This window comes from Podarcis raffonei, chromosome 4, assembly GCF_027172205.1.
Source record: "Podarcis raffonei isolate rPodRaf1 chromosome 4, rPodRaf1.pri, whole genome shotgun sequence".
Classification (NCBI taxonomy): Eukaryota; Metazoa; Chordata; class Lepidosauria; order Squamata; family Lacertidae; genus Podarcis; species Podarcis raffonei.
In genome coordinates this window covers 11,758,235-11,771,938 of record NC_070605.1, presented here as the reverse complement: position 1 = coordinate 11,771,938, position 13,704 = coordinate 11,758,235, and the positions used below count along the sequence as shown (strand labels likewise).

Below are 13,704 nucleotides of genomic sequence, written 5' to 3'. Positions count from 1 at the left end.
CTATTTCTCCCAAAGCAGCCAACATGGGCCACTCTTTTTTTAAAGCTGCCCTGATGTCCCTGTGCCGGGCAATAATATAGACTGAGGGCACAAGGAGAAGGGGACGACAGAGGACGAGACGGTTGGACAGTGTTCTCGAAGCCACAAACACGAGTCTGACCAAACTGCGGGAGGCAGTGGAAGACAGGAGTGCCTGGCGTGCTCTGGTCCAGGGGGTCACGAAGAGTCAGACACAACTAAACGACTAAACAACAAAAATAACAAATTTTATGGTCTGTTTTTTAGTACAGTGGTACTTCGGGTTAAGTACTTAATTCGTTCCGGAGGTCTGTACTTAACCTGAAACTGTTCTTAACCTGAAGCACCACTGTAGCTAATGGGGCCTCCTGCTGCCAGAGCACGATTTCTGTTCTCATCCTGAAGCAAAGTTCTTAACCTGAAGCACTATTTCTGGGTTAGCGGAATCTGTAACCTGAAGTGTATGTAACCTGAAGCATATGTAACCCGAGGTACCACTGTATGCCTAAAATCATTTGCTTATTAGGAGATACCCCACGTTTTGTTCAAAAGATTGCTTTGCAGAAGTAACTAACAGAGTTGCCAAAATTTTCAAAAGTGACTTTTTTGGGGGGGGGGAATAGGGGCTCCTCTGTAATTAGCTAATTGGGAACCACTGCTTTAAGGGGGCAATGCTGGGTATAAATAAATATATCACCACCACAATTTCCTTTTAAAAAAAGAGGAAAAAGTGGCTTCAAACAGCAGTATAAAGACTCTGTTGAAATGACCTGCTGTGTAGGTTTTATTCTGGCAGAAGCTATATGACGGATTAGAGCACTTCCTCTTTCAAGGAAAGGAAAACACGGTCTTGGCTTTCCTGCTCCCACCTCTTTGCCATGAACTAACAGTTTTAAAGTTCCCACAGCGTGCTTGGGGGGGGAGTGGGTGGCGTGAAGCACAAAATTAGTTTTTTTCCACTCTCTGGGTGAGCTAGAGTTCAGAAGAGGCCAACTTTCGCCACCTTCTCTTATTTTTTAAACAAATATTTCTTTTAATAATCGCACTTAAGCCAGAAAAGTTGAATACAGAAACATAGCTAAAGATACCTAACGCTAAAACAGTTTTCTCACTCCAGGCAAGGTGATAAACTGTGGTTAAGGAAAACCAAAAAGCTGCCAAACTCGTCCAGCTGGGAATGTTTTCCTGAACCATGGTGTAATGTTGCGTCCGTATGTGGAGAGTTTAAGCCACCCAAAGCGTGGAATAAGTTTAAGAAATATTGCATTTTTGCATGTACTCTGCATCTACGGCTCCCTTTTCCTTAGGTTATAGAGGACCTTTTCAAGAAGGTGACCGACACAGTTCTGTCCAGTTGCCCTCGCGATGTTGAGCTTTTTCATAAACACGTAGCTCCTGGTCAAGAGGTAAGGGAAAGAAAAGATTTCTATTACCTTAAAAGAGAGACCTGGTGACTAAAGCAAACCTCTTAGCTCCTGTTATGGCTTTCATGTCTTGGTTGTGGACTTCCTATGTGCCTGAAGGAGCGTCTCCACCCACATTGTTCAGCCCGGACACTGGGGTCCAGCGCTGAAGGCCTTCTTGTGGTTCCCTCCCTGTGAGAAGTGAGGTTGCAGGGAACCAGGCAGAGGGCCTTCTCGGTAGTGGCACCCGCCCTGTGGAATGCCCTCCCATCAGATGTCAAGGAAACAAACAACTATCTGACTTTTAGAAGACATTTGCAGGCAGCCCTGTTTAGGGAAGTTTATAATGTTTGATGTTTTATCGTGTTTTTAATATTCTGTTGGGAGCCACCCAGAGTGGCTGAGGATACCCAGCCAGAAGGGCGGAGTGTAAATTATTATTATTATTATTATTATTGGATTGGATGGACCAGGTAATGGCCCAGATCATTTTACTGTGGGTGCTCTATCTAGCTCCTTCATGCAGCCAGCAGACCATCCCAATGCAAAACGAAGCCACCGTCCTTGCCTTGTTCATTGCTTGAAAAAGCACAACTCAGCTTTTCCTGTGGAACAAAAAACCCCGGGTAGTCTTGACTCTGGTTTCGGTAAGGCCAGAAATGGAAACCGATCTCCCGCTTAGATTAGATGTGCAAATCCTCGGTTCCGTTCTGAAATCCTTTCCGAAAAACGCAAATGTGAACTTGGTGGTGGTTTCTGAACTCTTCTTCCGGTAGCCATTGTGAATTGTTTCTTCCTCTCCCGAAGGCAAAGGTGGAACGGATGCTGAAGAACCGGTTCATAACGTAAGCAAAAAATACATCGGCGTTCTTGTTTGTTGTCGGCTACGGCTGAAGTTTCCCAGCTTTTTTTTGTTTTGTTATATCACAATGAATGACAGGGTCCCTCCTGCACGGTACATTTCAAGCAGTAGCATGTCCCAAGAATCCTGGGAACTAGTTTTTTAAGGGTGCTGAGAGTTCCTATGTTAGTCCTGGGACGGGGGTGTCATCACATGGTAGAGCTCTGTATACATACAGGTGAAACTTTAAAAATTGGAATATCGTTGTTAGGGTATCGGGTGGTTGCTGGAGAGCAATCAGGCAAGATGCCTCACTAGTCTGTTCTAAAGCTTTCTTATTGGTGCAAAAAAAAAAACAAACCTTTACAATGCAGAGCGCCTCCATTCCATGTCTTGCTCATTCACTGGCAGAATCTGAGAGTGGGCGGTCCTTAAATCTTGACCCCAGTCTGCGCCTCCCCTCTCTGCGCGAAAGCCTACTGCGCAAGGAAGGCTTGGGTAAAGGGGGACCTCCCTCCTCTCCGCTTTGCTCAGGCAAGGTGTCCTGGCACTGCCTTGCGTCCTCCAAGCCCTGCATCTCCTCCCCACTAGACGCGCGGCTTCCTTCTTCCGCTGAGGAAGTGCTGCTTCCCACGATCTTTGGAGTCTCTCTGTAATCCATCCGCCTTTCCCCCTCTCGCCCCTGAGCCAATAGCAGTTCCCTGACAATCGTGGAAAAGTTCAATCCTTGTTTTGCTGATGTCATTTAATGTTCTAATTTTCTGAGATTGTTAATTTGGGGCTTTCATCAGCTGTATGCCACTCAGTGGATTTGTAACTGGCTGACTGACCGAACCCAAAGGGTGCTCATCAATGGTTCCTCTTCATCCTGGAGAAGAGTGACTAGTGGGGTGCCACAGGGTTCTGTCTTGGGCCCGGTCTTATTCAACATCTTTATCAACGACTTGGATGATGGACTCAAGGGCATCCTGATCAAATTTGCAGATGACACCAAACTGGGAGGGGTGGCTAACACCCCAGAGGACAGGATCACACTTCAAAACGACCTTGACAGATTAGAGAACTGGGCCAAAACAAACAAGATGAATTTTAACAGGGAGAAATGTAAAGTATTGCACTTGGGCAAAAAAAAATGAGAGGCACAAATACAAGATGGGTGACACCTGGCTTGAGAGCAGTACATGTGAAAAGGATCTAGGAGTCTTGGTTGACCGCAAACTTGACATGAGCCAACAGTGTGACGCGGCAGCTAAAAAAGCCAATGCAATTCTGGGCTGCATCAATAGGTGTATAGCATCTAGATCAAGGGAAGTAATAGTGCCACTGTATTCTGCTCTGGTCAGACCTCACCTGGAGTACTGTGTCCAGTTCTGGGCGCCACAGTTCAAGAAGGACACTGACAAACTGGAACGTGTCCAGAGGAGAGCAACCAAAATGGTCAAAGGTCTGGAAACGATGCCTTATGAGGAACGGCTAAGGGAGCTGGGCATGTTTAGCCTGGAGAAGAGGAGGTTAAGGGGTGATATGATAGCCATGTTCAAATATATAAAAGGATGTCACATAGAGGAGGGAGAAAGGTTGTTTTCTGCTGCTCCAGAGAAGCGGACACGGAGCAATGGATCCAAACTGCAGGAAAGAAGATTCCACCTAAACATTAGGAAGAACTTCCTGACAGTAAGAGCTGTTTGACAGTGGAATTTGCTGCCAAGGAGTGTGGTGGAGTCTCCTTCTTTGGAGGTCTTTAAGCAGAGGCTTGACAACCATATGTCAGGAGTGCTCTGATGGTGTTTCCTGCTTGGCAGGGGGTTGGACTCGATGGCCCTTGTGGTCTCTTCCAACTCTATGATTCTATGATAATCATCACAATTATAACAAATAAAGGCTTGTCATACCTCACTTTGCATGTCACGAGTCTATCTCATATATTAGTTTCACCTTTTAAGTTGAATTACTGAAATAAACGAACTTTTCCATGATATTCAAATATACAAGTTTCACCTGTAGGTATCCAGCCTTTCTCATGCTCACTGAACACGTGGAGGCATGGGCACCGCATGTAGCCCCACAACCCACAGCTTCCCCCTTGAGAGGTCTAGAGGACAACAACATAAGGAACAGGCCTTCTCTGTGGTGGCTCCTGCTTTGTGGAAGCCTCTCCCCCAGGAGCATCAGCTGGTTACCGTATTTTTCGCTCTACAGGACGCACTTTTTCCCTCCTAAAAAGCAAGGGAAAATGTGTGTGCGTCTTATGGAGCGAATGCAGGGGGGGGAGGCAGACGGGAAAAGCCTCCAAGAGCTCCCCACACAAGCTCCATGCGGCTCTTGCGGGCTTTTCCCCAGGAGGGAGAAGGGACTGACTGGCCGCACCAGTCCCTTCTCCCACCTTGTAGAAAAGCCCACAGAAGGTACACGCCCTTTAAAGAGCGCACGGCTTCTGCGGGCTTTTGCAGGAGGTGGGGGAATTCCTGCCTTTGCGCTGCTCCCCGACCTATGTTTTGAGGCTGGCAGTGGGGGAAAGCAGCGCTTACCCCCACCGCCAGCGCCACAAGCTCTGGGGGCAGCGGGAAGGCGGCGCGGCGCCTTTGCGCTGCTCCCCGACCTCTTTGAGGCTTTTCCCCGAGGAGGGAGAAGGGACTGACTGGCCGTGTCAGTCCCTTCTCCCTCCTGGTTGAAAAGCCTGCAGGAGCCGTGCGCTCCTTAAAGGGTGCACGGCTCCTGTGGGCTTTTGCGGGAGGTGGGGGAATTTCCCCACCGCACGCAAAAGCGCACAAAAGCCGTGCGCCCTTTAAAGGGTGCGCGGCTTCTGCTGGCTTTTCTGCGAGGGTTAAGAACAGACCTCTAGAACGAATTAAGTTCTTAACTCGAGGTACCACTGTATCTGAAGAAGTGTGCATGCAGACGAAAGCTCATACCAATAACAAATTTAGTTGGTCTCTAAGGTGTGACTGGAAGGATTTTTTTTATTTTGTTTCTGCCTCAGAATGGGATGATTTAGAGCAGAGAAATAGCAGCCGGGGGGTGTGGTTTAAGTGCCACCAACTCTCCCATCACTTTTCCAGTTGAAATTGTCTCCCCCGAGTGATTTTTCTTTTTAAAAAATAAATGAATTAAAAAAGCTGCCAGGAATTCATCATAGGCCCTTGCATGGATTATGTCGTAAGCTGTAAGAGACGCATTCTCTGTGCCGACAAGTGCAGAAATGAACGGTAATCGTTCCTCTGGCCCGAAATGTGCTCTGGCTGTGACATCAAGCCCGCAGACCATGCTGCTTTCATTTTAAGTGTGTCGTATTTGGCTCAGTTGTCTGTGGGTTTTTTTCCTTTTCCAAACTGCCTGTTTGTGGCTTCCCGCGGAGCAATGTTACAGTCTTCCCAGGGCAGCAGAATTTAACATGCACTGTGGTTAGCTGTCAAGAAATCCTAGTCCACTTAGCTACTTGGAGGTGCTACTGCGGAATGAAGCTGGGGCCTTCTGCGTGATGATGATGATGGTGGTGAAATAAAGCTGGAAATGCAGCTGCTCTTCCAATGAGCTATACTCCTTTCTTGTCGAGACCCTAAACGGCCTCGGTCCTGTATACCTGAAGGAGCGTCTCCACCCCCATCTTCCAGCCTAGACACAGAGGTCCAGCACCAAGGGCCTTCTGGCGGTTCCCTCCCTTTGAGAAGTGAGGTTACAGGGAACCAGACAGAGGGCCTTCTCGGTGGTGGTGCCCGCCCTGTGGACCGCCCTCCTGTCAGATGTCAAGGAAATAAGCAGCTATCTTATTTTTAAAAGACATCTGAAGGCAGCCCTGTTTAGGGAAGTTTTTAATATTTAATGCTGTATTGTTTTTAACACTCGATTGGGAGCCGCCCAGAGTGGCTGGGGAAACTCAGCCAGATGGGCGGGGTATAACTAATAAATTATATTATTATTATTATTACTAGTGCAGCATTCCCTATTCTGACCGAAAGCAGCTCCTTGGGGTCTTAAGAGGGAGGTTTTTCCCCATTCCCTGTTTCTTGCTCCTTTTAACTAAAGGTGCCAAAGATGGAACCTTTGAGCTTCCGCACGTAAAGTCACTGAGCTGTGTTGCCTCCCCAAATGAGCATGTTAGGGGATTACCTGTTCTGAAACAGGGGTGTGGGAACCTTTTCTCACCAGCAGGCCAGGTCTTTTATCTCCCCACCCGACGGGCCAAATTTGGCAGGTGGGCCAAAGCACTGTCTGAGCTGTTTGAAATCACTTTTGCAACCAGAGGTTCAGAGAGCAGTGTGGAGCTGTTTGCAAAAGGGCTTTTAATCAGCCTCGCTTTCAAACAGCACAGAAAGTAGCTTTCCCCACCCTTATTATTATTATTATTATTATTATTATTATTATTATTATTATTATTATGGCAGGGCAGTGTACAACAATAGAAACATAATTTACACAGCATAATAATAAAAACATAATACAGAGCTTAATAATCATAATAACAGCCCCCCACACAAACACCTTTTCACGAGCAATGGATTATTTAATAGCCAAAGGCCTGGGTAAAGAGTACAGTTAATTGATTGAATTTATATTCAGTGGTACCTCGGGTTAAGAACTAAATTGGTTCCGGAGGTCCGTTCTTAACCTGAAACAGTTCTTAACCTAAGGTACCACTTTAGCTAATGGGGCCTCCTGCTGCCACCGCACCCCCAGAGCACAATTTCTGTTCTCATCCTGAAGCAAAGTTCTTAACCTGAGGTACTATTTCTGGGTTAGCAGAGTCTGTAACCTGAAGCGTATGTAACCCGAGGTACCACTGTACCGCCCTATACCCAGGGGTCTCGGGGCAGTTCACTGAATAAAATGCAAATATAAAACCACAAAATACCTAATAAAAATAAAAACAACAACCCAATAGCCCCCAACCACCCAAAAAAACACATTTTAAAAGGGCATAGGATTTAAGTCGGATCAACCAAACGCCTGGTTAAAAAGGAACGTTTTTGCCTGGTGCCTAAAGGTGTATAATGAAGGCGCCAGGCAAACTTCCCTGGGGAGAGCATTCCACAGACGGGGAGCCACTGCAGAGAAGGCCCTGTTCTCGTGTTGCTACCATCCGGACCTTTCCTGGAGGAGGCACACAAAGGAGGGCCTCAAGATGATCTCGGGGTCTGGGTAGGAGTCCTTGAGGTATTATGGTCCTGAGCCGTTTAAGGCTTTGTAAGTGAAAACCAGCACTTTGAATTGGGCCCGGAAACTAATTGGTAGCCAGTGCAGTCGAACCAGGATCGCTGTAATATGCTCAAACCGTCTTGCTCTGTTGAGCAACCTGGCCGCTGAATTCTGCCCCAGCTGAAGTTTCCGAACCGTCTTCAGAGGCAGCCCTACATAGAATTCATTGCAGTAATCTAACCTTGAAGTTACCAGAGCATAGACAGCAGTAGTTAGGCTATCCCTGTCCAGGTGGGGCGCAGCTGGGCCACCAGCCGAAGCTGATGGAAGGCACTCCGGGCCACTGAGGCCACCTGAGCCTCAGGTGTAGCCTTGCAGCAAGGAGTCCCCCTGTCCTAAAAGGCAGACTACAAATAAATGTGTGCCAGAATAAATCAGCTCAAGTTCTTAACAGCTTCTCTCCTACCTTCTAGGATGTCCTACACGGAAGCGATAGAGGTTTTAAAGCGAGCTCGCCAAGAATTCATTTACAAACCAGAGGTGAGTGTTGCCGCGTGTGTGTGTCTGTGAGGGAGGGTTTCTTTGAAAAACTAAATGAATACCGAGGCCTGAGTATTAATATTTTTCTTTTCCGCTCTCTTTTTTCAGTGGGGTCGTGACCTTCAGACTGAGCATGAGCGATACCTGGTCCAACACTGTGGCGAGATTCCCGTATTTGTGTTCAACTATCCGTATGACCTGAAGCCGTTCTATATGCGGGACAATGAAGATGGAGCCCAACATACAGTAAGAGTTCCAATTCAAAATGCCTAGGGCCTAGGCAGTGCAGGATATTGCCCTTTTGCGTCTTGCTTTCTTCATATAGTTTCTGGAATGAAGCAGTCTGGTCCAGCACTGCTCTTCTGATGCCCCTAATCTTGGGGGAATGTTTGTGTGTGGTGGGTGAGGATTAATACAGTGCCCAACTCGAAACAGACCCCTCAAAACAAATGTACATAAGTTGGGCGTGTCCATTAATCCCACTGGGTCTACTCTGAGTAGGACTAACGTTGGCTGCAACCCATGATCTCTCAGGAAAGGAAAGGGTTGCCTAGGGCACCACGCAGAACTCCCAAAGCTTCTGTTTGCTGTGTAATTGCTGTGATTTAGTATCCCTGCTTACTACTTAGGCCAGGGGTAGCCAGTGTTTTTGGACTCCAACTCCCATCAGCCTTTGCCAGCACGGCCAGAGGTCAGGGGTGATGGGAGCTGTCAGTCAGCCGCATCCGAACGGCACCACATTGTCATACTTTAGTGGGGTGGAACAGGATTTATCCAGCAATTCAATGAGAAGAGTGAGTATTTTAGGAATTCACGTTGTTCGCTGCCCTTGGGTTTTGTTTTGCTTTAATTGGCTTTTAATTGATTTCACCTGTTTTGCATTTTATCTTGTTGCTAAGTCACTTTGAGACTCTTTTTTGTATAAAGGGACTAACTAATGCAAGTGATTAATTATATGTACATACATAATCATACATACACAAAGACAAAGTGGGTTTGTCAGTGATTTACGGCGTACAAAACCTGATTGCACGACTTTAAAACTTAAATACTCATAATTAAAAAGCACAATAAAACGGTCCTGTTTCGGCATTAAAATACGCACTGGCTAACGCGGGTGGCGCTGTGGGTAAAACCTCAGTGCCTAGGACTTGCTGATCGTATGGTCGGCGGTTCGAATCCCCGCGGCAGGGTGAGCTCCCGTCGTTCGGTCCCTGCTCGTGCCCACCTAGCAGTTCGAAAGCACGTCAAAGTGCAAGTAGATAAATAGGTACTGCTTTATAGCGGGAAGGTAAACGCCGTTTCCGTGTGCTGCGCTGGCTCACCAGTTGCAGCTTCGTCACGCTGGCCACGTGACCCGGAAGTGTCTTCGGACGGCGCCGGCTCCCGGCCTCTTGAGCAAGATGAGCGCGCAACCCTAGAGTCGGTCACGACTGGCCCGTACGGGCAGGGGTACCTTTACCTTTACCTTTAACGCCATCTTAGATATGCGATTCAGAGAGAGATTTATTCTTTTATTCCCCTTTCCTTTCAAGGTGTCGGCAGTTGACCTCCTTGTACCAGCAGTCGGGGAACTTTGCGGAGGCAGCCTGAGGGAAGACCGACACGATTTCCTACAGTCCCGCCTACAGAGGTCAGGGAGAGGATTTCTGCTTCTGGCTTACTTGGGGAGCTGTTGGACAGTTGGTCAAGGAGGGTCTGTTGAGGACGCCAGCGATTAAAGGGGAGAAGCCGGCCGCTTGTTCAGACAGAACAGATGCTTCTTGGGGGATGCGTTCCTTGACATGCCAGACTCGGTGCAATCTGTCCAATACACAGAAATGCAAAAAAATAATAATACTATTGCAGCCCCTTTCTCACAAATGTATTGGGGCTGGGGAGGGGGACAGAAATTCAGAGCCGTGCATCACCTTGTTGTCTTAAGTGCTTGCTTTTCTATTCATCTTAACGCCCACCTATCTCCTGTGTCCACTATCGTTTCTTTTTGACGAATACGCACATTTTCACAAAAGCAGTTTTCCATAATATAATAATAATAATAATTTTTTATTTATATCCCGCCCTCCCCAGCCGAAGCCAGGCTCAGAGCGGCTAACAACAGTAAAATAATACAGCATTCTAAAATCAATTCATTATAAAATCAGTTCAAATCAAATTGATGGCAACCATTGGGCTAGAGTTCTGTGAAGAATTACCAAAGGAGGGCGTCAGGCTGTGCCTTGGCCAAAGGCCTGGTGGAACAGCTCTGTCTTGCAGGCCCTGCGGAAAGATGTCAAGTCCCGCAGGGCCCTAGTCTCTTGTGACAGAGCGTTCCACCAGATTGGAGCCACGGCCAAAAAACCCCTGGCTCTGGTTGAGGCCAGCCTAACCTCTCTGTGGCCCGGGACCTCCAAGACATTTTTATTTGCAGACCGTAGGTTCCTCCGTGGGACATACCAGGAGAGGCGGTCCCGTAGGTACGAGGGTCCTAGGCCGTATAGGGCTTTAAAGCTTAAAACCAGCACCTTAAATGTGATCCTGTACTCCACTGGGAGCCAGTGCAGCTGGTATAGCACTGGGTGAATGTGATCCCGCAGCAAGGACCCCATAAGGAGTCTCGCTGCAGCATTCTGCAGCCGCTGGAGTTTCTGGGTCAGTCTCAAGGGCAGCCCCACGTAGAGCGAGTTACAATAATCCAGTCTGGAGGTGACCGTCGCGTGGATCACAGTGGCTAGGTCAGGGCGAGAGAGGCAAGGAGCCTTTTGTATGTTGCTTTCATGATGTTTTCCCCTTGGTTCCACAGGCTGGGGCTTGAAGACACCTACCAATGGTAAGGACGGCCAGGTGTTGTTTGTCGGTCTACGGTTGTGTTCAGAGCGTTGCCCAGGTGGATCTGATCCTCCTCCTTTGAGTGGCACACATGTCTGAGGTTTTTGAGCTGTGATTCCTGCATTGCAGGGGGTGGGCTGGATGACCCTTGGGGTCCCTTCTTATACTGTAGTACCATGATTCCAAACATTTGCAGCCACCAGCTGCTGGTAAAAAGGTAAAGGTACCCCTGACCATTAGGTCCAGTCACAGACGACTCTGGGGTTGCGCGCTCATCTCGCTCTATAGACCGAGAGAGGCGGCTTTTGTCCACAGACAGCTTCCAGGTCATGTGGCCAGCATGACTAAGCCGCTTCTGGTGAAACCAGAGCAGCACATGGAAATGCCATTTACCTCCCCGCTGGAGAGGTACCTATTTATCTACTTGCACTTTGACGTGCTTTCGAACTGCAGGAGCTGGGACCGAGCAACGGGAGCTCACCCCATCACGGGGATTCGAACCGCCGACCTTCTGATCAGCAAGTCCTAGGCTCTGTGGTTTAGACCACAGTGCCACCCGCGTCCCCACCAACTGCTGGAGGGGAGAACAAATCCTTTTTCAGTCTTGTGGTGGAGCACAGATTTGCGATGGCCCCATCATACCTGCTAAATGCATCAGTTGGGACATAGGACCATAGAACTGTAAAATTGGAAGGGACTCTGAGGGTCCTCTAGTCTAACCCCCTGAAATGTAGGAATTTCAACTAAAGCATCCACGGCAGGTGTCCATCCAATCTCTGCTTAAAAACCTCCAAGGAAATAGAGTCCACAACCTCCCGATGGAGACTATTCCACTGTTGAATGATGTTCTTCTGCGTTCCTCACCCTGGCACCCCCTGACCTGCCTGACAAAGTGAGTGACAGCTGTCATTCTACCTCAGCGGGTGGCGCTGTGGTCTAAACAACTGAACCTCTTGGGCTTGCCGATCAGAAGGTTGGCAGTTCGAATCCCTGCGATGTGGTGAGCTCCCGTTGCTCGGTCCCTGCTCCTGCCTACCTAGCAGTTCGAAAGCACACCAGTGCAAGTAGATAAATAGGTACTGCTGCGGCAGGAAGGTAAACGGCGTTTCTGTGCACTCTGGCTTCCATCACGGTGTCCCGCTGCACCAGAAGCAGTTTAGTCCTGCTGGCCACATGACCCGGAAAGCTGTCTGTGGACAAACGCCAGTTCCCTCGGCCTGAAAGCAGAGATGATGATGATGGTTTATACCCCACCCTCCCCAGCCAGAGCCGGGCTCAGGGCGGCTAACACCAGTAAAATTACAGTAAAAACATAATTGGGGGGGGGGGACAATTTAAAATACAGGTTAGAATGCAATTTAAAAATCCAGCCTCATTTTAAAAGTAGCCCATAGATCAAAACCATAAGGGAGGGAAACATAAGGGTCAGACTGAGTCCAAACCAAAGGCCAGGAGGAACAGATGAGCGCCACAACCCCATAGTCTCCTTTGACTGGACTTCACTGTCCAGGGGTCCTTTACCTTTACCATTCTACATCTTTCTTAAAGTAAGTAAGCTGGGTAGAAGCAAACCTTTGGAACGATTTTAGAGGGGGAAAGTGGTTGCTTGTCTTTGTCAGTAACTGCATTTGACATCTTCAGACAGGGCTGTGAACTCTCCGCTACCTGAAAGCCCAGACAGCTGCTGTCAGTCAGTGTAGACAACCATGAGCTAGCATCCCCAGGTATGACTGGGAGGCAAACCTGGAAAGCAGCCTCCCGGTCAGGGCAAACAGTGCTGAGCTAGACAGACCAATTCTCTGACTCTGAATAAGACAACTTCCTCATTTTCTGGGACCTCAATGGAGGCCTGCTGGATCAAACCAAGTATTGGTAAACATAACTGATCTGCCGCCTTGCATTCCAGGTACATAGACCTGCGTCGATTCGGATCAACCCCTCATGGTGGATTTGGAATGGGATTTGAGCGCTACCTCCGCTGCATCTTGGGCGTCGAGAACATCAAAGACGTCATCCCCTTCCCACGGTTTTCGCACTCGTGCGTTTTGTAGCCTTTCCCGAAGATGCCGCTGTCGCTCGTTTTTACGGATCCATGCCCTGCTGCCCTGACGACAAAACTGCAATGTTGTCTGGAAAAATATAGAGACAACACTCCCTTTTTTTAAGCATTGGATAATACTATGGTAAACATTGCACCAAAGACATTTGAAGCTGAGGACATTTTTGTATTGCATTGTAGGACTCACTGACTGTTTTCGGGGAGGGAAGAGAACAATTGTCTTGTCTTTGGCCATAACTAGAACGAACAAAATTAAACTTTCACCAGGTGTCTCTTAGTCTCCGAGAAGCGTTTGGGCGAACCGCAAAGATCTCAACAAAGAGAGATAAGAAGCAACACACCATGAAGGTTTCAAGAGAGATGCCAGCCGTTCCCCAAACATGGTGCCTTCCAGAATTTGTTGGGCTCCAACTCCCATCTTCCCTGACCATTTGCTAGGCTGGCTGCGGTCAATGGCAGCTGGGAGATGAACCACTATTACTGGTCCCCTGTGCCTTGGGCGTACTACTCGTATTCACCAGGGACTGTGTCCAATTCTGTGCTGATACTGTACCAGTTCCCCTTCTATCACCTGTTGTTGTTTAGTCGTTTAGTCGTGTCCGACTCTTTATGACCCCATGGACCAGAGCATGCCAGGCACTCCTGTCTCCCACTGCCTCCCGCAGTTTGGTCAAACTCATGCTGGTAGCTTTGAGAACACTGTCCAACCATCTCGTCCTCTGTCGTCCCCTTCTCCTTGTGCCCTCCATCTTTCCCAACATCAGGGACTTTTCCAGGGAGTCTTCTCTTCTCATGAGGTGGCCAAAGTACTGGAGTCTCAGCTTCAGGATCTGTCCTTCCAGTGAGCACTCAGGGCTGATTTCCTTAAGAATGGATCGGTTTGATCTTCTTGCAGCCCATGG

General features: G+C 48.3%; 1 protein-coding gene across 3 annotated transcripts in view; it reads left to right on the top strand.

The window, feature by feature from the left end:
* The window catches only part of NARS2 (asparaginyl-tRNA synthetase 2, mitochondrial), a 51,512-nt gene extending 38,438 nt beyond the window's left edge, over positions 1-13,074 (top strand). For 2 of the 3 annotated variants that reach the window (XM_053385172.1, XM_053385171.1), the window contains exons 9-15: positions 1,326-1,424; positions 2,229-2,266; positions 7,869-7,935; positions 8,044-8,181; positions 9,471-9,568; positions 10,718-10,744; positions 12,650-13,074. In XM_053385172.1, the coding sequence (XP_053241147.1) occupies positions 1,326-1,424; positions 2,229-2,266; positions 7,869-7,935; positions 8,044-8,181; positions 9,471-9,568; positions 10,718-10,744; positions 12,650-12,794 (612 nt within the window). In that variant the 3' untranslated portion in view covers positions 12,795-13,074. The remainder of the gene's footprint in view (positions 1-1,325; positions 1,425-2,228; positions 2,267-7,868; positions 7,936-8,043; positions 8,182-9,470; positions 9,569-10,717; positions 10,745-12,649) is intronic. The other variant, XM_053385173.1, reaches the window with a different exon arrangement.
* The last annotated feature ends 630 nt before the right edge of the window (positions 13,075-13,704 follow it).